Raw genomic sequence first — 14,242 nt, forward strand, 5'->3', positions numbered from 1 at the left:
ACCGCCGGACCGGACGTGCCCGCGGCCGCCGCTGGTAGCGCCTGTGCCATGGGGCTGCCCACTCTGGAGTTCAGCGATTCCTACTTGGACAGCCCGGATTTCAGGGAGCGCTTGCAGTGTCACGAGATTGAGCTGGAGCGAACCAACAAGTTCATCAAGGAGCTCATTAAGGACGGCTCTCTGCTCATTGGGGCGTTGAGGAGTAAGTAGGACTGGCGGGGGAGTGGGCACCCGGATCCAGAGCGTCCCCGCGGGGTGCGGGTCCGAAGGGTGGGTTGGAAGAGTCGGAGCTTCTTTTGTTTGAATGGATTTGGGGACAAAAGCTGAAGAGCTCCCCTGCTGGTGGCCAACAAAGTTTGTTCTTAGGTGTTCTTTACTTATTTACTTACATATCTACAAGGAAGGGAAAGTTCTCTACAGGGCACTGGAATATAGCCTGAGGAAAGTCGTTCAAAGTCATCTTGTTGTATAATGCTCCTAGAAAGATGTTGGGGACTTTAAATTTTTTAAAAAACATTGTTGTGTCTATTAATAGTTTGAACTAAAAAAGCCCTTAAGGGGGTAATCAAGAGTTCGTCTTAAGGATAAAATTAGGCTAGTTTAGTGATATTCAAAGAAAGTTATTAAAAATTTCTCCCGTACATCAGTAGCTCTTCATTGGACACAGTCATTGAGTTGGCTTTTTGAAAAGCAGACATTTGTAGTTTTGCCATTTTGTAAGATAATCGAAGACAGCATGGCACCAGTGCCTTTTAACTCTGCAAGTTTTCTGTGCGTCTTAGTTTTGGTTTGCATTGTGTGGGTGTTGGGTGTGTCATTGGGATGCAAGTTCAGGAGTTAAAGGCCAATCAGAACTTTTGAAGATCTATAGAATATAAAGACTGTTATAGTGTATAATATAGGGCTTCTTCCACCTCCTTTCCCATACACCTCCTGACCAAATTTTCCTGCCTCCTTCTTGTATCCTCTGGATCTTTGCTTTCAATTACTAAGAACCTAAGAGTATCTGAAACTCAGGAGTTTCTCTTACAGAGAATTGAGCACAGCTACATGATATGGCTTGTTACCTTTCCCAGGAGGTATCTGCATCTTTAAAAAAAAAAAAATATTTATTTCTTTTTCTTTTTTTTTCCATCTTCAAAGGAGCCTGTGAAAAGTATTTGCATCTTAATAGAGGTTTCTGGACGTTTTAACTACTGAAATGAAGCCCTGGAATCTCTGGTCACTTAAAGCTGGGTGAATGAGATACTTTAAAAAGGTAGAGAGACCTTTGGGTGATCTAGTAATCCCCAGGACATATATGGGGGCATCATCTTTGTATAACATGGTAGGGATGTGTGTGCCTAAAACTGAGACCATGCTAGCATCGGATCTATATTTTGAAACACGTATTAGCAGTAAGGAGGGAGCTTAGCAAGATGTCTTGAAATTAGTGTGCTCCAAAATATCTTTTATTTTAACCATCCCAAATGTTAAAACATTTACTTAACCACTTGTGTTACTTAACCAAGGTAAAGATAATGTATTTTATGCCCATATTCACTTAATTTCTGAATTCGAGGCTACTACTGATAATGGCATTTACTGTGATTTGTGAAAAATATAGTTTGTCTGCAATTCTTGTCACCCTGCGTAAACACTAATGTGAACTGTCCTTCCTCTGGCTTGCAAATCCTGGTTAAAGTCTCACGGGACTAACCTCTTTGCATCTGAGACAGCATGATGCCTCTTCAAAAAGAGCTGCACCTCAGAGTGCCAAATGCCAAGCCAATTCTTGTTGGAGGTGCCAGATGTTCTACATTTTTCTCCCCGCTCTGCTTGAGATAAACTGTAGTGTTTTAGAAGTTGAAAATACTTACATACCTGTGATAAATGCTCTGACAGGTACATTATATTACGAGTGACATTACATACTTTATTATGATGGTTGAATCTAGCTTTGTAAAAAGTCAGGTGATTCCCATCATTATAGTTTGTTCTTCCATTCATAAGTGAAGAAATCTTGGGAGTGTAGGCTCTTTGAAGATATAGGCCCTGCATCATTAATTTGGCTTATGTACTTAAATATACAACCTGCTGTCTTTCTAGGATTCTTAAGTTTGTGGTGAGAGTGTATTGCTGTAACTAACATTTGATTATTACTTCTTTCATTGTGAAAAGGAAAATAGTTTATTCCTTGGTAAAATAATTCCTAACAGCAGCTGCCAAATAGGAGGGATTTTGGAGCAAAGGAACCCTTGAAGTCACACTATTGCACTGATTTTCTTCCTACCAAGCCACCTTTTGTCCGTTGGGGAGGATGCTCTGAGGCTGGGCTGCAGCTGCTTGGATAATAGGAGGAGTATGTCAAAAGGATTCGAGGCCTGCTTGGTTCTATCACTGGCTGCCCCTGCCCTGACCACTAGCCCAGACATGTCCCCTGGCAGAGTACCATGGGGCTGCCCATTCCACTGTGGGAGCCTCCCTGTACCATGAGTCTGCCCTCTCCACTGAGGGAGCTCTTCTTCCCCCAGTCTGTCCTTTCTGTTTTTCTTTCCTGCCTGGTAAGGACTTCACCTTCCCTAACTTTATACAGAGTATTTCAATAGATGTATCCATTATCCATTTCAGTTTTTTTTTTTTTTTTTTTTAAGCACTGCACTGTTATTTTTGTTAATAATTAATGCATTCTTTTTTTTTTTTTTTTTTTTGGAGAGGGAGTCTTGCGCTGTCGCCCAGGCTGGAGTGCAGTGGCCGGATCTCAGCTCACTGCAAGCTCCGCCTCCCGGGTTTGCGCCATTCTCCTGCCTCAGCCTCCCAAGTCGCTGGGACTACAGGCGCCCGCCACCTCCCCCGGCTATTTTTTTGTATTTTTTAGTAGAGACGGGGTTTCACTGTGTTAACCAGGATGGTCTCGATCTCCTGACCTCGTGATCCGCCCGTCTCGGCCTCCCAAAGTGCTGGGATTACAGGCTTGAGCCACCGCGCCCGGCCAATTAATGCATTCTTAATGTAAAATGTTTAGCAGACAATCATCTATGTATTTCCAAGCATATTATATTATTTTTATCCCTGTTGTTAACTTTTCCCGTGAGAGTTTTGGCTTGCACTCTCTTAGTTAATACACACCTGACCGTTCTCATAAGTCACACATGCTCCTTGCTCTGTGGTTCAAGTTGTAATTTCTTCAGTAGACTATTTGGAAGGCTCCTTTAAATTGAACTAGAAGATTTCAATTGAACTAGATGATTTCAATTTTAAATAATACATTTAAGATACTTAACGTGTATTTAAACATCTATTATTACGTTTCAGATTCATGTCCACTTGGAGAAAAAGGATAATAGTTAATTAAGTGTATTAACCTAGAGTTGGATTTGAATTTTGATGTCATCAAGTACAGTGTGATAGTTGGCAAATAAGTTTACCTCTCTTAGTCCTAACTTTCCTGTGAAGTGAGGAAAATCTATAACAATCTTACCATTAGGATTGTTTGGTCATTTTGTTATATGCCACATAGATATTTTGTGAGTGATGTTTGAAAATATTCTTACTGGTGAATAGTTTTAGTTAATGGTGTATGATTGAACATCTATACCCTTTTCATCAAATGTAATTCTTTGAACTGTATCCTTTTAACAGGTGTCAGTCTCAAAATTTGAGCTGTGAAAGAGTGGGTTACTTTTGTTTATTAACTTCTTTTCCTTTTAGGAATTACATTCAAAGAAACATTTCAAAATTGATTTTTTATATAATTTACCCTTTACTTTTTCTTGTCTTTATACTTTTGAATTCAAAGAGTCATCTTTAAGTAAAATGAGCTTTCTCCTTGTAAGAATACACAGACCCCCCAAAAAGAGACAAAAAGAGAATAGACAGAGATAGACAGAATGGAAACTTGAGTAGCAAGGAGATTTTTATTTATTTATGTTTTTGAGACAGGGTCACTCTGTCATCCAGGCCGGAGTGCAGTGGTGCAAACATGGCTCACTGCAGCCTCTCCCTCCCAGGCTTAGGTGATCCTCCCACCTCAGCCTCCCCAGTAGCTGGGACCATAGAAATGCACCACCAGGCCAGGCTCATTTTTGATATTTTTTGTAGAGTCAAGGTTTATACCATGTTGTCCGAGCTGGTCTCATCAAACCCCTGGGTTCAAGCGATCTGCCTGTCTCCACCTCCCAAAGTGCTGAAATTATAGGCATGAGCCATCACACCCAGTGCCACAAGATTTTAAGTGTTCTAACCACAGACACAAAAGTGATAAGTTTATGGGGTAATGATCATATCAGCATGATTTAGCCATTCTACAATGTGTGAAATATATATAACATCATGTTATGTCTATCAAAACATTATATTGTACACCATAAATACATACCACTTTTGTTTGTCAATAAAAAATTAAAAAAGAAATAAATAGCAAGAGTTATACTCATTGAGTTGAATTGATTGGGTGGGGAGAGCATTATCATCTTTCCTTCTCCACCCTAGCCTGCAGCATCTTGACTGTCCTTTCTTCCTTATTTCAGTCTTCTTCTAGTTCCCTTAAGCTGGAACTGGCCTGCTGTTTGGTCTGCTTTTTGGAAAATGTTTCTAAACTTGTATGTTTAGTATTGATCAAAGGAAAAAAAAGATAAAGGACTCTTGTATACATTTATTATTTCTTGTGATAATTAAATATACACAAGCATGGAACTATAATTCTATGCTTATAACATTCATGCAATCTTAAAAGAAAATCAGTTTACAAAGTAAATAAAAACAATATCGTGAAACCAATACAAAACTTGTCAGCAACATTTAGTTAATCTAATGGACGATGTTATTGTGCTGAAGCTAATTTTCTTCTCAGAGGTTACTGATAATATCTGGTGTGTTGTTGGTGATTCATTTTCTCACTACTTTTCCCAGTTGCAACCTGCAGTTCTTGAGAATCTTCTTGCCCTGATGATGGCCTTCCTTCCATCAGAAGCTTTATTTGTTTATTACTTGGTCATATTGCCTTTGTTCTGGTAGCAGTTGTTCCTGGCACTAGTGATCCATGACCCAAATGAACATGGCACCGATTATGTTGATGATGTGGACAGCGCAGTCAATTAAGGCATTAGCCAGAGGAGAGCACAGTTTCTTAAAGGTGTCTACCCTGAGTGTCCACAGACCTCAGTTTGAGATACACTGCTATGATATATTTTTGATTTGGGAATTAAGTAGGTGTTTTTAGTAAAGGAAAACCCTAAGTGCAAACAGCAGGTGGAAATGTCTTAGGCAAGATGAGGTACCTCTGCCTTTCATTTTCTGTGTTTCACTAACTCAGCTTAGCCTTTTTTCACTCAGTGTTTTACTTTTTAAGCCAGCTTTGATTTTGTGTGTGTGTTCTGGGCCCACTTTGCTACTAGAATTTTTGGTGGCACAAGGAAAGATTAAAAGGAGGGGAAAAGGCAAGTTTACAAAATTGGAGACTTCCCATAGTTACTGCCCTGTTTACTTGGTCATCCTTTAGCTTTTTGTAAGAACTGCCATGGTTTTAGACTCTTTTTGGTTATTTAAATTTGCACGTAGTTGGGTTTTTTTTTTTTTTTTTTTAAAGTGGAACTCATCGTGGACTCCTGTTTATTCGGCAAAGAGTCCCTTATTCCACTAAGGTTGTTTGCTTGTGTAGTTGGGCAGCCTAATCAGAGGTGTGGAGGTGTAATTACTTCAACCATTCATTTACTTCTTATAATCATTAGAATTTAAGTTAAATGAGCAGAAGTAATTGCATCTTTCAGATGAGCTGTAATTAATTTTAGGAACTAGTAGATTAGGAATGTGGTGCTTTAAGTTTCTGTTTCCAGAGACCTGTTGCAAGTAAAAGCAGTTATACTTGTGTTAATTTAAATGTGAGCCTTGGCGCTCATTAGAGTGAAATTAAATTGGGCTGGCTATTTACTTCCATCTTACCTCTCTTCTCATGATCTCCATGAGTTTAATAGGTGCTCTTTAACAGTATCTTTATTTCTCCTAGATTTCTTTTTTCAGCCGGTTGTAATTAAAGGCCTCTTCTGGGTTAGGTCAGAGAATGGGTTGCTGTTGGAACAAAAAACAGTTCCTGTCTAGTGGAGACTGGCTTAGCAATAACTGCCTTTTGCACTGCCTATTACAGTTATGATCAAGGTACTTTCATAGTGCAGGAAACTCAGGTAACGGCCACATTTTAAGTCATTGAAGAGCTGATTTAGCAAGTCTCCATTCATTTATTAACATTTCTTAGAGTACAGTGCTGATTGTGTTAATGATGGTGTTTAAGAATTATTCAGATTATATAAGATGAAAACGATAAAGCTTACATTAGGATTGGTTCCTTTTCTTTTTTTTTTTTGTTTTGATGGAGTGTCGCTCTGTCGCCAGGCCGGAGTGCAGTGTGGCATGATCTTGGCTTGCTGCAACCTCTGCCTCCCCGGTTCAAGCAGGTCTTGTCTCAGCCTCCCAAGTAACTGGGGTTACAGGCGTGTGCCACCACTCCCGGCTAATTTTTTGTATTTTTAGTAGACATGCGGTTTCACCATGTTGGCCAGGCAGGTCTCAAACTCCTAACCTCAAGTGATCCACCCACCTCGGCCTCCCAGAATGCTGGGATTGCAGGCGTGATCCATAGCACCTGGCCGGGATTGCTTGGGTGTCAAGTGCAGTTTTATTAATGTGTATATGGAGAATGGCAAATCTTTTCTCTAGATTCATAAACAGAAATAATATCCTAATATTTTAAAATGAGGAGATTAAGCTGCATTAGGTAAATGATATGCAACACTGAAATGTTTATTTTAGATAGATAAGAAAGGTTGAAGGAAAGGGGGGTTATTTAGTCTTAAGTCACTTTCATGAATATTGATTTCTTGCCAGAGCCGTGATTGCCACCTTTTCTGTCCCAGCCATCTCTGCGGTATAAATGGTAATTTCTGCTCATTTCAGCCTTCTAGGCAGGTGCCAGCCTCCCTGCAGCTCTACCTGCCACCCACCAATTTCACCTTGCAGCTCTTCCAGTCTTCCTTTTCCTCTAGCCTGCTGAATCTCTGCCCAGCATCTGATAATCCTTATAGTATATCTCCAGTGATTCAGGCCTCATCAACCATGGGCTGCTTCTTGCTGACTTTCATCCTAAAAATTAAAATCACGTACTGAGGTCAGGCGCGGTGGCTCACGGCTGTAATCCCAGCACTTTGGGAAGCTGAGGTGGGTGGATCACTTGAGGTCAGGAATTCGAGACCCGCCTGGACAACATGGTGAAACTCTGTCCCTACTAAAAATACAAAAAATCAGCCGGGCATGGTGGTGCACACTTGTAATCACAGCTACTCAGGAGGCTGAGGCAGTAGAATAACTTGAACCCAGGAGGCAGAGGTTGCAGTGAGCAGAGATCGCGCCACTGCACTCCAGCCTGGGTGACAGAGTGAGACTCAGTCTCAAAAAGAAGTAGTAAATAATAAAAACACTTGCTGAATACCTGGATCTGTAAGGCACAGGGCCTGTACTCCATGTTTTACGGCTGCCATGTTCTGAGTTATAATGGCTGGTTTTTGTATAAGCATAGCAACTTACATAACATTTGTTCACCTTAATGGCCCTTGAAGCAAAGGAAAAGAGGCAGGATGATACCAGGACAGTCAATGGAAATGTAATTATTTTAATTATTTTGTCTTTGGCTAGGTGAATTTAAACATCAGTCTGGATATTTCCGGTAAGGTAGATTCTTCTCTCTATGATTCATTTGCTCTTGATGCTTGGGCTGGAATGCAATAGCGCGATCTTGACTCACCACAACCTCCACCTCCTGGTTTCAAGTGATTCTCCTGCCTCAGCCTCCCAAGGAGCTGGGATGATAGGTGGCCGTTATCACGCATAGCTAATTTTTTTGTGTTTTTAGTAGAGATGGGGTTTCATCACGTTAGCCAGGCTGGTCTCAAACTCCTGACCTCAGGCAGTCCACCCTCCTCGGCCTCCCAAAGTGCTGGGATTACAGGGGTGAGCCACCACACCTGGCCTCTAGGATTCATTTAACCAGAATATTTGGTTAATCAGAATACTCCATTCTTTATATCTGCAGTATTCTGATTCTGTTATCAAGAATCCAGTTATAATACTAAAGAAAATGTTTTGGTGGAACACAGATAGAACACTGTGTGTAAGGAATGTGAACTGTGGAATAGTAAGGTATCTTATAGTAGCTAATAATCTGTCAGTCGTCCCAACCATTTTCCTTTTTGCAGACATGGGAACACATAAAAGAGGAAAAATAAGCCTGAATTTTCTAGGATTTTGAGAATAATTCTTCTAATTTAATTTTTACGTGAAATATAGTGGGGAAAAGCTAGGATAAAGCTGATAGTGGCTGGGCGTGATGGCTCACAGCTGTAATCCCAGCGCTTGGGGAGACCGAGGCAGATGGATTGTTTGAGTTCGAGTTGGAGACCAGCCTGGGCAACATGATGAAAACCCATCTCGACAAAGTATACAAAAAATTAACTGGTGGGGTGATGTGTGCCTATAGTCCCAGCTCCTTGGGAGGCTGAGGTGGAAAGATCGATTGAAGATTGGGAGGTTGAGGATGCAGTGAACCATGATCGTGCCACGCCACTTTAGCCTGGACAACAGAGCAAGACCCTGTGTCAAAACAACAACAACAACAACAACAAAAAATAATAATAATAACACATTGTAGATTATTTTATGTAAAATCAATTATGACAGATTTTCAGTTCCAATTTTTAGATTCTGTGGTAAAAGTCTATTTTTTTAAATTTTTTAATTTTATTTATTTATTTTTTTTGAAGCAGAGTTTCTCTCTTGTCACCCAGGCTGGAGTGCAATGGCGTGATCTTGGCTGACTGCAACCTCCACCTCCCGGGTTCAAGCGATCCTCCTGTCTTAGCCTCCTGAATAGCTGGGATTACAGGCGTGCACCACCACACCCAGCTAATTTTTTGTCTTTTTAGTAGAGATGGGGTTTCACCATGTTGGTCAAGCTGGTCTGGAACTCCTGACCTCGTATGATCCACCCGCCTCAGCCTCCCAAAGTGCTGAGATTACGGGTGTGAGTCACTGTGCCCAGTCCCCTAATTTTTAATTTTATTTTAATTTTTAGAGACAGGGTCTTGCTGTGTTTCCCAGGCTGGAGTGCAGTGGCTATTCAGAGGCAAGATCGTAGTACACTACCGCCTCAAACTCCTGGCCTCAATCAGTTCTCCCACCTCAGCCTCCTGTGGAGCTGGAACTATAGGAACATGCCACTGCACTCATCTCAAAAAGTCTTAATTTCTAAAGGTGTTTTTAAAATGCCGAACATGACATTCTACAATGTTGGTTTATCTGACTTGGTGATCATCTCTGGGTATACTGGAGAGGAGCTTCTATTTTGTTAAGAATGGGGAACCATCCTAGGAGGTTGTCAATGTCAGGTAATATGTAAAAAAAAAATTGGAAAACTGCTGCCTGTATATAAACTTGTTAGATTAATAATAGTACTATCCCTGAATCTTGGCTTTACTCTGGAAAAAAGTGGGTAGACATGGAATGACATCCCTTTATTTGGAAGTTAGGCGCATTCATCAGTAGTGGAATTTCTATGATATTTCCTCATGCAAATCTAAAAAGCCATATTGCCTACTGCTCTATGAAAGACATGCCAAATAGTGTTCCCTCGTGTGTAAATATATACTGGAGCTTATCCAAATGAAAGACCCAGGTTCAGTTTTCTCTTTTATATACAGGAAAAGTGATGATTTAATTTGGAAGACTGGTCTGTGTCTGTGTGTGGACGGAAGTGATAAGGCACTAATAGAAATAAGTATTCTGTGTAGTGTATTATCCCTTTCAAATGAGAGCTATGTAAATTGGTTTAGTTCGCTGTTGTGAGAATTTTGTCTTCTTCATTTATTTAATTTCCTCATTCCTTAAAATGTCTGAATGAAAGATAGGGCCCAAAAGGGGTGAGGGTGGGAGTGGATAGCAAGGGGAAGCAAATTAAAGTCAGTTGTGAAAACAATTTACGCATTATGGTTTTGGAACTTGTATTAGACTTTCTTTTCCTTCTATGAAAAAGTTACTCTGTAATACTAGAGAATCAAAAGACTCTAAGACTAGCCTTCCAACTGTTTTGTTAATTTATTTTAAAACATTTTTTAATTAAAAATTAATTATTTGTAGAGATAGGGTCTTGCTATGCTGCCTTGTCTTGTCTCCAACTCCTAGCCTCAAACCATCCTCCCACCTCAGCCTCCCAAAGTGTTGGGATTACAGGCACAAGCCACCACACCCAGGCTTCCAACTGTTTTAAAAGTTGGTTGTAATCCCATTACTTTGGGCAGCTGAGGTGGGAGGATCATTTGAGGCCAGGAGTTCAAGACTGGTCTGGGCAACACAGTGAGACCTGTCCCTATAGAAAAAAAAGAAAATTATCTGGATGTGGTGGTGTGCACCTGTAGTCCCAGCTACTTGGGAGGCTGAGGCAAGAGGATCACTTGAGCCCAGGAGGTCAGTGCTGCAGTGAGCCATGATCACGTCACTGTACTCCAGCCTGGGCCACAGAGCAAGACCCTGTCTTAAAAAAAAGGTCATTTTCCAAAATGGAGAAACCCCGTTCCCTGTTTCTACTAAAAATACAAAATTAGCCCGGCGTGGTGGCACATGCCTGTAATTCTAGCTACTCGGGAAGGGAAGGCTGAGGCAGGAGACTCGCTTGAACCCGGGAGGAGGAAGTTGCAGTGAGCCGAAATTGCACCATTGTACTCTAGCCTGGGCAACAAGAGTGAAATTCTGTCTGGAAAAAAAAAAAAGGTCCTTTTTTTTTTTTTTTTTTTAAGTTGGTTGTGGAAAACTTAAGGAAGGACATTCTGTTTAAAAATCGTCGACTTTAGAGATAATCGAGGTGACTTTTTTAGAGGCACACTGTTTGTGGGAGATTTGGGAAAGCTGTGTACCATGAAATAATGATGTTGACATATGAGCTAAGGAGGGAGTTTTTAAAAGCAATTCTGGTTTTCCTTAGGGGTGACTTTTGCTAAGGTTATTACTTCTTGTAGTTCCAGCTCCATCACTGAACCTGTTTCTCAGTCTGTGATGTTTCAGAGCTCCTCTTCCATTTTCATTTTATTTCTTCTTCTTTTCTCTTAAATATTGGTGGTGCCTTCTCAGCTCTTTGACTGTTTGCTTTCCTTGTGTGATAACATCTGCTCCCAGGGTTCCAGCCCTGACCTAATTTTCCTAAACTTTGGGCCTGATTTTTACCAGCCTAGGAGATATAACTACCCTGATGCCGATGTGCTTTAGGCAAATCAGACTCAATCTGTCAAAAAATAAGTTTTTCTTTTCCTCCAGCTTGCTCTCTTTGTATTCCTTTTTGTTCAGTTATAACATCATGCATCTGGTAATCTTCTCAGGAAACACTGAGTCCTTCTAACTCTTTCCATTTTTCACCCCATCCATTTTGTTAGCCCTATAATTCTATATCGAAAATATTTCAAATTTGATTTCCTCTGTCTGCATTGATATATTTAGTTTATATAGAGAGAGATTAATGATTTTTTTCTTAGCTTAAAACAGAAGTTTATTCATATATATATATATAGCGTGATCCCGGCTCACTGCAACCTTTGCCTCCTGGGTTCAAGGGATTCTCCTGCCTCAGCCTCCCGAGCAGCTGGGATTACAGGGGTGCGCCACCATGCCCAGCTAATTTTTGTATTTTTAGTACATATGGGGTTTCACCATGTTGGCCAGGCTGGTCTCTAACTCCTGACCTCAGGTGATCCACCTGCCTTGGACTCACAAAGTGCTGGGATTACAGGTGTCAGCCACCGTGCTTGGTGATTCTCTTATAATTCTCGAGGTTAGAAATTTGAAATAAAAGTGCCGGCAATGCCATGCTCTGTCTGAGGTCTCTGTGGGAGGACCCTTCCTTGCCCTTTCTAGCTTCTGGTGGTTGCCAGCCATCCAGGGTATTCTTGGCTTGTAGATGCATCACTCCAGTCTCTGCCTCTACTGTCACATGTCATTCTCCCTATGTGTCTCTGTTTATTATACAGGCAGATGTCAGAGATATTGCAGGTTTCATTGCAGACGGCTGCAATAAAGTGAATATCACAATACAGTGAGTTATGTACATTTTTTGGTTTCCCAGTGTATGTAAAGCTTATGTTTACACTATACATAGTCTATTAAATGTGCAATAGCATTGTGTCTAGAAAATGTGCAAACCTTAATTACAAGACACATTATTGTTGAAAAATGCTAACAATCATCAGAGCCTTCAGCAAGTCATAATCTTTTTTGTTGGTGAAGGGTCTTTCCTGGATGTTCACAGCTGCTGACTGATCAGGGTGGTGGTTGGTGAAGGCTGGAGTTCCTGTAGCAATTTCTTAAAATAAGACAACAGTGGGGTTTGTCCCACAGATTGACTCTTCCTTGTGCAAAAGATTTCTCTATACCATGAAATGCTGTTTGATAACATTTCACCCATAGTAGAACTTCTTTCAAAATTGGAATCTATCCTCTCAAACTCTGATGCTGCTTTTTTAAAGTTTATATAATATTCTAAATCCTTTGCTGTCATTTTAACAATGTTCACAGTATCTTCACCAGCAGTTGATTCCACATGGAGAAACCAATTTCTTTGCTCATCTGTAAGAAGCAACTCTTCATTTGTTTAAGTTTGAGATTGCAGCAATTCAGTCACATCTTTAGGCTCTACTGCTAATGCCACTTCTCTTGCTATTGCCATTACATCTGCACTTGCTTCCTCCACTGAAGTCTTAAACCCCTTCAAGTCATACATAAGCGTTAAAATCAACTTTTTCCAGACTTCTGTTAATGATATTTTGACCTCCTCTCATGAATTACAAATGTTTTCAATGATATTTAGAATGGTGAATCCTTTCCAGAAGATTTTCAATGTATTTTGCTGAGATCCATCAGAGGAATTGCTATCTATGGCGGCTATAGCCTTAGAAAATGTATCTCTTAAATCATAAGATTAGCAAGTTGAAATTACTTCTTGATCCATGGGCTACAGAATGGATATTGTGTTCGTTGGCATGAAAGCAATATTAATCTTTTTGTACATCCCCATCATAGCTCTTGGGTGACCAAGTACATTGTCAGTGAGCAGTAATATTTTAAAATGAACCTTTTTTTTTTTTTCCTGAGCAATAGGCCTCTAACCACACAGTGGATTAAAATATTCAGTAAACAGAGGTACTGTCATTCAGGCTTTGTTCCATTTCTAGTGCATGGGAAGAGTGGATTTAGCATGCTTCTTAAGGACTCTAGGATTTTCAGAATGGTAAATGAGCATTGGCTTCAACTCAGTGTCACCAGCTGCTTGGGCACCTGACAGGAGAGTCAGCCTGAAGCTTTGAAGCCAAGTGTTGACTTCTCTTCTGTAGCTAGGAAAGTCCTACAGACATCTTCTTCCAATAGAAGGTGGCTTCATGACCACATTGAAAGTCTCTTGTTTATTGTAGCCACCTTCATCCATGCTCTTAGCTAGATCTTCTGGAGAGCTTGCTGCAGCTTCTACATCAGCACTTGCTGTTTCACCTTGCTCATTTATCATATGGGGATGGCTTCTTTTCTTGTACCTCTTGAACCAACCTCTGCTTGCTTCAAACTTTTCTTCTGTAGCTTCCTCACCTGTCTTATAGAAATCATAGTATTGAAGAGAGTTAGGACCTTGGTCTGGATGAGGCTTTAGCTTAATGCAATATTGTGGCTGGTTTGATCTTCTCTACAGATCACTCAGACTTTCTCCGTATCAGCAATAAGGCTACTTTGCTTTCTTATCATTTGTGTGTTCACTGAAGTGTCATCTTTTTTTTTTTTTTTTCCTGTCTCATGGAACTAGGAGAAATGGAGTAGCACTTTTAATTTCCTTCAAGAACTTTTCCTTTGCATTCATAACTTGACTGACAACAGAGGCCTAGCTTTCAGACTGTCTTGGCTTTTGTTGTGCCTCCCTCATGAAGTTTGATCATTTTATATTTAAAGTGAGGGATGACCGGGCACGGTGGCTCGCACCTGTAATCCCAGCACTTTGGGAGGCCAAGGTGGGCAGATTGCTTGAGCTCAGGAGATTGAGACCTGCCTGGTCAACATGGCAAGACCCTGTCTCAAAATAATAATAATAATAATAATAATGATATATAGTATGTAAAAATTAAAAAATAATAAAGTAAGGGACATGCAACTCTTCCTTTCATTTGAATACTTGGAGGCCATTGTAGGGTTATTAGTT

The 14,242-nt window shown here is 40.5% G+C and overlaps 1 protein-coding gene across 1 annotated transcript in view; it reads left to right on the top strand.

The window, feature by feature from the left end:
* Positions 1-28: 28 nt before the first annotated feature.
* LOC105541605 (rho GTPase-activating protein 42-like) overlaps positions 29-14,242 on the top strand; it is a gene marked incomplete at its 3' end in the record, with an annotated part of 109,652 nt that continues 95,438 nt past the window's right edge. Inside the window, exon 1 of the mRNA XM_011982708.1 lies at positions 29-202. Within this exon, the coding sequence (XP_011838098.1) occupies positions 49-202 (154 nt within the window). The remainder of the gene's footprint in view (positions 203-14,242) is intronic.

The sequence above is a fragment of the Mandrillus leucophaeus genome, unplaced genomic scaffold (genome assembly GCF_000951045.1).
Source record: "Mandrillus leucophaeus isolate KB7577 unplaced genomic scaffold, Mleu.le_1.0 Scaffold1059, whole genome shotgun sequence".
NCBI lineage: Eukaryota > Metazoa > Chordata > Mammalia > Primates > Cercopithecidae > Mandrillus > Mandrillus leucophaeus.